The following is a 12,579-nucleotide window of genomic DNA, read 5'->3' on the forward strand; positions in this document are numbered from 1 at the left end:
ATAGAGGGGTGGGGAGGTAATGTAGGGCCGTTTCACACGGATGCGTTTTTGCTGCATTTTTACCTTGCGGAAAAAAAAAAATGCAAGAAAAATGTTTCCCTTTAAATCCAATGGGACTCTTATGCCATGCAGGTCCCCATTGAAATAAATAAAACATGCACCAAAAACGCACCTGCATTGTGTTGTTGGTGCTTTTTTGGGGTATTTTTTTTCTGGGTAATAGGCACATATAATACACACCGGCAACATGCATCAAAAACACGGAAAAACACATATGCATTTTTGATGCTTTTTTTACCAGCAGAGCAGCACGAAAGTGCGCTTTTTTAGTATCCAATTAGTTTCTACTATAGTGGATATTCCTTATCTAATAACAATATCCTCTGTGTCTCCAGGCATTGCCAGCAAGTCTGACAGATTACCATCGCCAGTATAGAAGATAGGAATTTGATGCCTGACAATCTGAGCGTTTTATTTTTTTCTTTGGTAATTCATTCAGTCTAAATAACCCAGAATATGATAGAAAGGTGGAAGCTGAGTTTTATTAGATAGTGGGAACAGCCGGGGCTTTAGGTATACATGTGATTACAATGCAGAAACACACAACATCGCTATGCTCCATCACTTGGGCTTGTGTATACGGAAGTAGAACACGTGACCTCATCACTGAGCGCCGGTGTGTGAGGAGGGGAGGAGATTATTGGCTAGTACAGAGCCCATGTGTGGGAAAGAGAAGGAGATGATTGGCTGACACGACACCGGTGTATTTGCAGTGTCTGACAGGCAGGAAGTTGTGCTTTTGTATCAGATGTGATGATCGGTGTTGCCGGTGAAGATTATAATGTTTGTACCGAGAACTGTGAAGAGGCGGATAGCGACTGAAAAGAGTGCGGGAAAGAAGAGAATCACCGATGAGGCGGTGTCACCTAACTCATCTACTTCTATTACTGCTCTCATTCCATCATCGCCGCCCATTGTTGAGTTGTCACACTCATCACCTACCCGTATTCCTGCCTCTTCTAACCACCCCTCAGTGATCAGCACCTCTGCTCCTCCTTCCCTCACTTCCTCAGGGGATGACATTGGATTAGCATTTGCCTCTTCTAACCACCCCTCAGTGATCAGCACCTCTGCTCCTCCTTCCCTCACTTCCTCAGGGGATGACATTGGATTAGCATTTGCCTCTTCTAACCACCCCTCAGTGATCAGCACCTCTGCCCCTCCTTCCCTCACTTCCTCAGGGGATGACATTGGATTAGCATTTGCCTCTTCCAACCACCCCTCAGTGACCAGCTCCTTTGCTCATCCTTCCCTCACTTCCTCAGGGAATGGCAGTATTGCAGTATCTGCCTCCAGTGAAGGTAATTCATTTGTATTTTCTCCTCATACACCAGCTGTGGTGCCCAGTGGCCCCCCTTCAACACCACCCCCCTCTTTAGATGCTCCCTCTTGTGTTTCTTTGCCATCCTCTACAGAACCATGTGTTTTAGAAGAAGAGCCCACCAAATCCTTCAGCAAGCTTCAGCGTTGGCCCGTTTCGGGAGAACCAGTGTGTGTTGTATGTGGGCGATATGGAGAATACATATGTGATCAAACGGAGCATGATGTTTGCAGCTTGGAATGCAAAGCAAGGGACTTATTACAAGCTCAGAACACATCTGGTCCACTTGAGTACCAGGCGATAACAAGTACTGATGGAGGACAGATCCAATTATATACTGCATCTAATATACCTCATCCATACATGTCCATGGAGTCTTCATCCTCTACAGCTAACCACCATGATACCTCTTACTCCTACACTGAACATGATTTTATAGCCCAGCTGGGGCAAGATCAGATTGACCACCTAAGACAGCAGCTTGGCTTATCTGTGCAAGGTCATGAGGTTTGCAAACCTATCATAGAGTTTGAACATTTAGGCTTTCCCGCTGCACTCTCTGCAAATTTAAAAAGGTCTGGATATGAAGTTCCCACTCCGATCCAAATGCAAATGATCCCTGTTGGACTGATGGAGCGAGATATTTTGGCGAGCGCAGACACTGGCTCAGGAAAAACAGTAGCTTTCCTTCTTCCGGCCATCATCCACTGTCTCAAACAGGTAGTGCCTGGTATTAATTAAAACTTGTCTTTTGCTAACATTACCTACATGTGTATGAGTAGCTAATTGTGCCATAAACTGGCCATGGTGTGTGTGTGTGTTTATTTTTATGTCTCCGTGACACTGTGACAGAAAATCCCCCCCCCCCCCAAAATCATCTTCTAGGACAGCTACTTGAGAGATGATTGGCTCCGCCTTTAACAGGCAACAGATGTAAAAGAGCCCCCACACACACACCCTTTCAGGAGTACACTTTGTCATGTTTGTTTTGTTTCCCCTGGCTTTGATGATTGTGGTTGTCGGGATTCCCTGGTGTTTCTGTGCTCCTGGTCTGGTTACCTACCTGAGGATTTTTTTCCCCCTGATCATGTATGCTGGACCTTGCTGTTTGACTGTGGCCAGCAACTACTGCAGCCTGTGCTCCATCTTTCTTCCCTTTTTTTTTTTTTTTTTTTTTTTTTCACCTGTTCCTTCTGGTGTGGTGCTGGTGGTCATCAGGTCCCCCTGGGATTTCCCTGCATTTTTCCAGGAGGAGGACCAAAATGGCACCATCTCTGTTTCAGCATCGGATGACACACTTCCCGGTGGGTGGCATGTGCACTTCTGCACAGGCACCCGTATTCCAGCACCATTCTATTCAGGGCTTTGAGTGAAGAAGGGGTGGCATTGGGCCAGTGAAGGCTGCAGGAGTGGAGGACTGACAATGCTGCTGTGCCTCCTGTTTTCATCCCTCCAAAGCAGGGATCCTCAAACTACGGCCCTCCAGCTGTTCCGGAACTACACATCCCATGAGGCATTGTAAAACTCTGACATTCACAGACATGACTAGGCATGATGGGAATTGTAGTTCCTGAACAGCTGGAGGGCCATAGTTTGAAGACCCATGCTCCAAAGTGATGCCACATTAATACAGGAGGTGTTACTGGCCAGATCACCAGGTAAACGCTGAAAGGGAAAAAAGCCAAAAGAAAAGGAAACTAATGCAGACATCACATCTATGAATTGGTAAACTGCAATATAATAAGTGTTTGCTTTTGGGTTTATTTATATATATATATATATATATATATATATATATATATATATATATATATATATGTATGTATATGTATGGGTTGACAAATTTGCTTGGAATCTAGGAGCCAGGTAAAAAAGTTAGGAGCCAGAAAACGCGCCCGTCCCGACGAGCTTGCGCGCAGAAGCGAACACATACGTGAGCAGCGCCCGCATATGTAAACGGTGTTCAAACCACACGTGAGGTATCGCCGCGATTGGTAGAGTGAGAGCAATAATTCTAGCCCTAGACCTCCTCTGTAACTCAAAACATGCAACCTGTAGATTTTTTTTAAACGTCGCCTATGAAGATTTTAAAGGGTAAAAGTTTGTCGGCATTCCACGAGCGGACGCAATTTTGAAGCGTGACATGTTGGGTATGAATTTACTCGGCGTAACATTATCTTTCATATTAATAAAAAAATTGGGGATAACTTTACTGTTGTCTTATTTTTTAATTTAAAAAAGTGCGCTTGTAAGACCGCTGCGCAAATACGGCGTGACAGAAAGTATTGCAACGGTCGCCATTTAATTCTCTAGGGTGTTAGGATAAATATATATAATGTTTGGGGGTTCTAATTAGAGGGAAGAAGATGGCAGTGAAAATAGTGAAAAACAACATTAGAATTGCTGTTTAACTTGTAATGCTTAACTTGTAATACCAACGGCCACCACCAGATGGCGCCAGCTCACATCTGGTGGTAATAACTTGTAATACCAACGGCTCACCACCAGATGGCCCCAGCTCACAAAAAAAAAAAATTCGCCAGGACCCTATCAAGTCGCCAGGACCCTATTTCTAGTCGCCATGGCGACCTGGCGCCCGGGATTTGTCGAGCCCTGAGAGATATATATATATATATATATATATATATATATATATATACTGTGTAAAATAAAGACAACATTTTTTTTTGGACATATTGTATGTATTTAGTTTAAAATCATTTTGTCTAGGTGGTAAATGTGCACACAGGAGTTTATTTAAAGTCCCATTGCCCATTTTTCCACCTTGTTCAACATGTTTCCTGTAAACTGCAAATGGGACTTATATGGCTTTCTTTCAACAATGGCTTTCTTCTTGCCACTCTTCCATAAAGGCCAGATTTGTGGAGTGCACAACTAATAGATGTCCTGTGGACAGATTCTCCCACCTGAGCTGTGGATGTCTGCAGCGCCTCCTGAGTTACCATGGGGCTCTTGGCTGCTTCTATGCAGGTACAAGCCCATAAAAACCCACACCTAACATGGCTGCTCCATATGCCTGATGAAGGAGCACACATGCTTCTAATGCTAGCTTGACCACACCTCCCGTCCATCACCGCTGACGTGCTTGTTGTGTGACCATCTTCAGCCTCAGAGCCTCTGGAACCACCAGAGCCGCCGGGAACTGGCTGCTGACCACCACTGCTGCCCAGCTGGACTACAGAAGCCCAAGCTACTTATGCCATGCACATTGTATCTCATCAAAATATGAGTTGATCTTACCTTTATTAAACATTCAATTGTAACGGACCTACTGCACTCAGAGTGGTGCCGCTCCTCTCTCTCTCTCTCTCTTACCCATATCCACAGAGTCGCTTCCGATCTCTACAGCTGGCTGTCCACACTGATGCAGACCAGAACCCCCTAAACCCTAGGCTGGTCTCAGCAATAAATGAACTTTGCCTACTAGCACACCTGGACCTTGGAACTATTTCCATATCACACTAGATGCATTTCTAGCACTCCATCTTTTTAAATTGTATTCTCTGTCTAATGCTCTCCTTGCCCGGCCTGTCAGTTTAGGTGGATGGCCATATCTTGGTAGGTTTGCAGTTATGCCATATGCTTTCCATTTTCGGATTGATTCAACAGTGCTCTATGACAGAGCTTGACAAAATCCGGGCGCCTGGTCGCAATTGCGACAAGAAATTGTGACCTTGTGCCCAGAGAAGCTTAGGCCTGCAGAAGGCCGCAAAGCCGCGGCCTCAATTACCGGCCGGTGCGGGCCCGCCGCGATCGCACGGCGGGGGAGGTGGGGGCGCACGGAGTCATGTGCCACCGCCGGTAATTAAGGCCGCGGCTTTGCGGCCTTCTGCAGGCCTAAGCTTCCTTCTGTGATCTGGCGCCATATTGTGGTGGCCGTTGGCATCACAAGTAAAACAGCAGTTCTAATGTGTTTTTCACTGTTTTCACTGCCATCTCCTTCCCTCCAATTAGAACCCCCAAATATTATATATTTTTTTTATTCTAACACCCTAGAGGATAAAATGGCGGTCGTTGCAATACTTTCTGTCACACCGTATTTGCACAGCGGTCTTACAAGCACACTTTTTTTGGGAAAAAATACACTTTTTTTTTAATAAAAAAATAAGACAACAGTAAAGTTAGCCCAATTTGTTTTATATTGTAAAAGATAATGTTACGCTGAGTAAATTGATACCCAACATGTCACGCTTCAAAATTGCGCCCACTCGTGGAATGGCGACAAACCTTTACCCTTTAAAATCTTCATAGGCGACGTTTAAAAAAACTACAGGTTGCATGTTTTGTGTTACAGAGGAGGTCTAGGGCTAGAATTATTGCTCTCGCTCTACCAATCGCGGCGATTCCTCACATGTGTGGTTTGAATACCGTTTACATATGCGGGCGCTGCTCACGTATGCGTTCTCTTCTGTGCGCGAGCTTGACGGGACGGGGCGCGTTTTCTGGCTCCTAACTTTTTTAGCTGGCTCCTAGATTCCAAGCAAATTTTTCAAACCCTGCTCTATGAGATGTTCAAAGCTTGGGATACTTTTTTATAACCTAACCCTGCTTTAAACTTCTCCACAACTTTATCCCTGACCTGTCTGGTGTGGTCCTTGGCCTTTATGATGCTGTTTGTTCACTAAGGCTGGCCATAGATTTATACAATTTTCTTGTACAATTTTCCTTTAGCTTTACCAAAACTATATAATATGAGGTTAAATCTAAACACTTTCAATCAGTATGCAATCAGGCAGGCTCTTGTACTACATTTGGGAAAAAATTGAAAACCATTTATCAATTCCCTTCCACTTCACAATTACTGTATGTACCACTTTGTGTGGGTCTATAACCTATAATCCCAATAAAACTAATTTTACGTTTTTGGTTGTAACGTGACAAAATGTGGAACATTTCAAGTGGTATTAATAATTTTTCAAGGCACTGTATACTTTACAGGTGGTGTCAGTCTTTAGCCTATAGATTGAAGTCATGTATTAACCTGTTCAGTACCATGTAGCATGCCTTATGTTTCAAAGAACCAGAAATATCTGACACTGGAATGTGAAGATTTATTCTCCTATAAACAAATGGCATCATGAATCAACATGGATGTACGTTTTTAGACAGGTGAGAGAGAGAGACTTGTAAAGCGCAACACATGCAAACTGAATCGCCTCTGGGCGCTGTATCCATTCCATGGGTAAGGAAGCCCTTGACCTCAGAAGAGATGGGTTTTAATCTTTCTCCTGAAGGCCAAGTGGTCCGACTCCAGTCGGATGGTGGTTGGTAGTGCATTCCACAGGCAGGGTCCCTGGACTGCAAGTCTTCGATCTCCTTTGGACTTGTATCTAGCTTTGGGTATCTGGAGGAGGTTTTGATTGGTGGATCGCAGAATGCGATTGGGGTTATGGGCTTTTATTTTTTCGCATAGATATTGGGGGGCGTTGCCTTGAATACACTTATGTATTAGACAGAGTGCCTTGAAAGTGATTCTGTCTTTTACCGTCAACCAATGAAGGGATCTCAGTGAAGGTGAGATTGATACCCATGGTTTTTTTCCAGTCACTAGTCGAGTGGCCGTATTTTGAACGACTTGCAGACGAGTGATTTGGTATTTGGGGAGTCCTAGATAGAGGGTATTTGCGTAGTCGAGTCTGGAATTGATGATTGTTCCCACCACGACTGCAATGTCCTCTTTCGGGATAAAGGGCGTGAGTCTGCGTAGTAGGCGCAGCAGATGGTGGGATCCGCTGACTACTGACTCTATTTGTGCATCCATTGTCATGTAGGTATCGAAAATGACTCAGAGACTTTTGACTTTGGTGCCAGGGGTGATAGTTTTACCCAGAATGGGTGGGGGAGTCCATGTTGATGCGGGTTGATTTTTCCGGTTAGCGTGAAACAGGAGAAGTTCTGTTTTCGAACCATTGAGTTTAAGATAACTGTTTGTCATCCAGTTATCTATTAGAGTAAGGCATTTCTCCAAGAGAATGATCCTTTTTGTTGCAGATGTGTAAATACAGTTGTGTGTCGTCTGCATAGGAGTGGTAAAGTAACTTCTGGTTACTGATGATTTCAAAGAGAGGGCGAAGATAGATATTAAACAATACGGGCGATAAGGGAGATCCCTGAGGGATCCCAGGTGCAAGGCAGGTGGGTAGATTTATAATTCCTTGGGCGGGGGGGGGGTCAGGTTTGGGGTAGCACTTTGCTACCCATAGTGATCAGTAAGATCACCCAGGGCCAAGCAGTATTGTTGATAGCCCTGCGGGTCCAAAAAGGAGGCGAGTCTCCGCTTTGAAGTCTCTGGCAGTCAGTTCTCCCTGAATTCTACAGAATTTTCTGGATTTATTATCACTGAGACTTTTGTTGCATCTGCATTCCTGGCTCTTCCACCGATGGCCTGGAGGCTGGCAGGAGAATTCTCGAGAAAAGAGGATTTTTGGAAAGGAGTATTCACACCTTTCTTCCACGCTGTAAAGTGAATACCTGTAAACTATACACTAAAGTTTGGAGGATATTTTTATTTCTTACAAACAATAATTGACATTGATATTCATTTTCTACAGTTGTGGATTAACTTTAGGAAGGAGTTAAAGTGATTGTAATGAATAAAATGTTTTAAAAATAATTTACATGTCATGCTTGCCTGCTCTGTGCAATGGTTTTGCACAGAGCAGCCGCGATCCTGCTCTTTTAGGGTTCCCCACTGGCACTTATGGCTCCTCTCAGTGTGCCTTCAAAGAAAGCAGCTTACTATCGTGGCACACCTGCCGGCTCAATCCCAAGCCTCGCTGCCTGTGGACATAGTTCATAGTGGCTCCCACTGCTATTAGTCTGTTCTGTGAGAAGGGAAAGAGCGGCGAGTGCTGCTGCTTTCGGGCACAGTGCTGGACTAAGATAGGATTTAGGTATGTATAAAGAGGGGCTGGAGGAGGGGGAGCTGCACTCAGGTTTTTTATTTTACCTTAAAGGGTCACTAAAGGAATTTTTTTTTTTAGCTAAATAGCTTCCTTTACCTTGCTGCAGTCCTGGTTTCATGTCCTCATTGTTCGTTTTTGCTTTGATGTTGCTGTAAATCCTCTCTGTTCTGGACACTTCCTGGTTGCCTGTTTCCTGATAACCACAGTACTGGGAGATTTCTCACGGTGGTCACTAATCAAGGAGGTGTGTGTAAAACGAAACTGGATTGGTGCTGAGGAGTTTTAGACAAAGTATCACTGCTCTCTATTGGCTGACTGCCCTCTAGTGGCTCTCTGTACATCAGAGAACCAGCAAACAACAGCAAAAACGAAACTACACTGCAGGCACATTATATGATTGTTTTTTTATCTATTTGTAATCATTTTTAAAAGGAATCAGTTAACTATTATGTCTCTATGCCCTGTAAACAGTCATTTCAGCTAAAAAAATTTTTTCCTTTAGTGACCCTTTAAAACAGAGCATGCATCAAGGTAAAAAACCTCTGCCTTTAAACCACGTTTAAAAGGATTTGTTGCTCAGTACCAAGATGGCGATCCTTTTGGGTTTTCTGGAAGCTTATTTTGACAAAGATCTATGCAATGTCTAGTCTTTATATATATATATATATATATAGTGGTCCCGTTCAGGGCTAGGTGCTGCCTTGAGTACCATGGCCTGATGGATTGCTATTATTTCAACATTCATCTGTCCTTGTCAGTTACTACTTGCTAGAATTAGAGCTCACTTCTCAGGGTCGTGGCTGCATCTGGAACAATGAGGGCAGGTACTTCTTGGGAGGAAATCTCTAGGATTGCGTTATGGTTCTCAGCCATGCTTTTGGGAAGCACTACCATTTAAAAACTGTTCTCCAGCCAGGACTTTTGAAAGGAAAGTGGTGAAGGTGTTGCAGACATTAGGCCCCGCCTCCTAAAGTATGTTTACTTGTTTATCCCCTAAAGTAGCTGTCCTGAAAGATAATTTGGATAACTACAATAAACATGATATTTTAAAACTTAGGGCCCTTTCACACTTACGGATCCCGTGAGGATCCGTCCCTTTAATATCCGTTTGCGGGGATCGCTCCGTTGATCCCCGCTGAGCCGGCACATAACTGGGCGGTCCCTGCACACTGTGGGGACTGCCCTGTCAGATCTCCGCTCTCCTCTATGGGGGGATCACTGTCTGTCCGTGTTCACCCAATCCGATCTGCAGACGGATGGAAAAATTGGATTTTCCTCCGTCTGCATAAACGGACCATAGCGGGGACCGAAGAGATCGGGTGTCGGCGGATGTTAATCCGCTGACACTCGCGATCCCATAGGGATACATGTATGTCCCTTTTTCATCCGAAAAAGGATGGATGAAATACGGACATACAGTCCGCACTTTCTTGCCCTGTATGGGAGAGCTATACTGTTCCCATCTTTCTTTTGTTTCTAAATGGGTTAAACCATGGTTACACTTCTTGGTAATGGCATTTCCAAGAATCTTCGAGGACAGCGTCCATATTCCCACCCAGATGTTTTTGGTTTAAAGTGATGTTTGAAATTGTTAAATCTTTAGCTAAATATACCCATTGTGTACATTAGTGGAGGTTCTTTACTTAAAACAACTGAGGATGAGCTGTAAGAGAGGGGCTTTTTAAAGGGGTTGTAAAGGTAAATGTTTTTTCACCTTAATGCATTCTATGCATTAGGATGAAAAAACACCCAACAATACCGGCCCCCCCATTATACTTACCTGAGCCCTCCAAATTCCCACACTTGACTTGGACATCCTCTTCACTGTTGAGCCTGGCCGTTGATTGGCTACAGTGGATGAATTGAAAGCAGCGAGGCCATAGGCTGGCACTGCTGTCAATCGCATCCAAGGACGCGGTACACCGGGGGGTGGGGCCGAGTGATACAGTCGGCGGCTATGGCCCTTGAAATGTATATGCTCTTTTCTGCTATGAATCAAATTTATCATTGAAAACCTTGTACTTGTGGATGTTTGTTTGGCACTTAAATTTGGTTTTTATTTTTTGTCTAACATCCTGGGTAGATTCACCCTCTCTATTTGACCTGATGACCCTTGTCACAGAGACAAAAATGTGTGTGTGTGTGTGTGTGTTTGTGTGTGTGTATATATATATATATATGTATGTGTGTGTGTGTGTGTGTGTGTATATGAATGATCTATATACTCTGTGATAAGGAAGTTCATTGCCACCGTATAAATACAATTCTTTTGTTTTTTCTTTGTTAGAAAGATGCTCCAGTTGCTTTGATTTTGACTCCCACCAGAGAGCTTTCTGTGCAGATTGAGAAACAGGCCCAGGAGCTAATGTTTAAAATTCCTCAGATGAAGACTGCTTTGCTTGTTGGAGGGATGCCATTACCACCACAGATCCATCGGCTGAAGCAAAATGTGCAGGTAACCCAACCCGATACTCCATACATCCAATATAAATAGTCATTCTATGAATCCAGACAATAACTTTTTTTTTTTTAAATATTGTCAAATATTAAATATAATCTCCACACCAAAGAAACAATCATGCCATACGGTTGTAGTAAAACTGGGATGCATTTGCAAATCTGCCGCGTTTCATCTTTTCTTTTTCTTCTTCTTTCTTTTTCTCCTCCTTCCTCTTCCATCCGGCAGCCATAGTGCAGATTGTTTATCAAATTATTCAAGTCCGTCCATCCAGCGGGTATCGAGCGTACATAGTAATACTAAATAGAGGTCGACCGATATATCGGTCGGCCGATATTTGGCCGTTTTTATGAAATCGGCACCGGCCGATTATTGTGAAAAAATCGTCCGATTCGCGGCTATTACAATAAACGGCATGCCAGTACTGACAAGTGCTCTAGCAGCGTGTGTCCCTGAATCCTCCATCCGCACGCCCACTATTGAAGTAAAGGAAAGATTTTACTGGCCTTGCATCGTAGCGCCCCGCCCCCGCTCCGCCCCCTCCCTTGGCGCGCTGTATTGCATAAACAATCACAAGCTAAGGAGAGATTTCACTGGCATTCATCGTACTGCCCCGCCCCTCCCTCGGCGTGCTGTAATAGATACTTGTAAAGTGCCAATAATTGTTTCTCTAATACAGCACGCCGAGGGAGGGGAGGGGCGGGGCGGTACGATGAATACCAGTGAAATCTCTCCTTAGCTTCTCTATAGTGGCCGTGCGGGTGAATGAATCAAAAATACATTGCTTCAAGAGCACTGATCAGTACTGCAAGTCAGGTGGCAGAGAAACAATCATTGGCCCTTTACACGTATCTGCCACCTGACTTGCAGTACTGACCAGTGCTCTTGAAGCAATGTATTCTTGATTCATACACCCGCACGGCCACTATAGAGAAGCTAAAGAGAGATTTTACTGGTATTCATCGTACCGCCCCGCCCCCTCCCTCGGCGTGCTGTAATAGAGAAACAAGCATCTTCCACCTGACATGGTAATTCCCCCTAGCAGGAGATTGTGGACAGCACTAGCTCTGTCTTCCTTTCCTGCTGAGGGGGGAGCCTGCTGGCTGCTTCTATTACACTTGTTCAATGATTTGCTGGTCATCTCATCTGCATGAACCTAGCCTATCAGGTGCATGCATATAGATACCTGCAGACTTAATTGTATGTCTTTTTAAAGTGAAACCTGGCTGAGGCTAGCATTGAGAAAATGGATGAGGATGACTCTGGGTGCATATCAGAGTTACATTGTGGAGATCCTCTTCACAATGTAACTCTCACCCTCATTCATTTTCACAATGCATTGCAAATCAATCATCTTCATTACCACAACGCAGCACCACCCATCCCCCACCACAACGCAGCACCACCCATCCCCCACCACAACGCAGCACCACCCATCCCCCACCACAACGCAGCACCACCCATCCCCCCACCACAACGCAGCACCACCCATCCCCCACCACAACGCAGCACCACCCATCCCCCCACCACAACGCAGCACCACCCATCCCCCACCACAACGCAGCACCACCCATCCCTCCCCACAACGCAGCACCACCCATCCCTCCCCACAACGCAGCACCACCCATCCCTCCCCACAACGCAGCACCACCCATCCCTCCCCACAACGCAGCACCACCCATCCCTCCCCACAACGCAGCACCACCCATCCCTCTCCACAACGCAGCACCACCCATCCCTCCCCACAACGCAGCACCACCCATCCCCCACCACAACGCAGCACCACCCATTCCTCTCCACAACGCAGCACCACC

General features: G+C 45.0%; 1 protein-coding gene across 1 annotated transcript in view; it reads left to right on the plus strand.

Moving 5' to 3' along the window:
- The first annotated feature begins 663 nt into the window (after window positions 1–663).
- The window catches only part of DDX59 (DEAD-box helicase 59), a 31,207-nt gene continuing 19,291 nt past the window's right edge, over window positions 664–12,579 (plus strand). Inside the window, exons 1-2 of the mRNA XM_040359858.1 lie at window positions 664–2,101; window positions 10,595–10,762. Coding sequence (XP_040215792.1) covers window positions 842–2,101; window positions 10,595–10,762 — 1,428 coding nt within the window. The 5' untranslated portion in view covers window positions 664–841. The remainder of the gene's footprint in view (window positions 2,102–10,594; window positions 10,763–12,579) is intronic.

Source organism: Rana temporaria, chromosome 7 (genome assembly GCF_905171775.1).
Source record: "Rana temporaria chromosome 7, aRanTem1.1, whole genome shotgun sequence".
In the NCBI taxonomy this organism is placed as follows: Eukaryota; Metazoa; Chordata; class Amphibia; order Anura; family Ranidae; genus Rana; species Rana temporaria.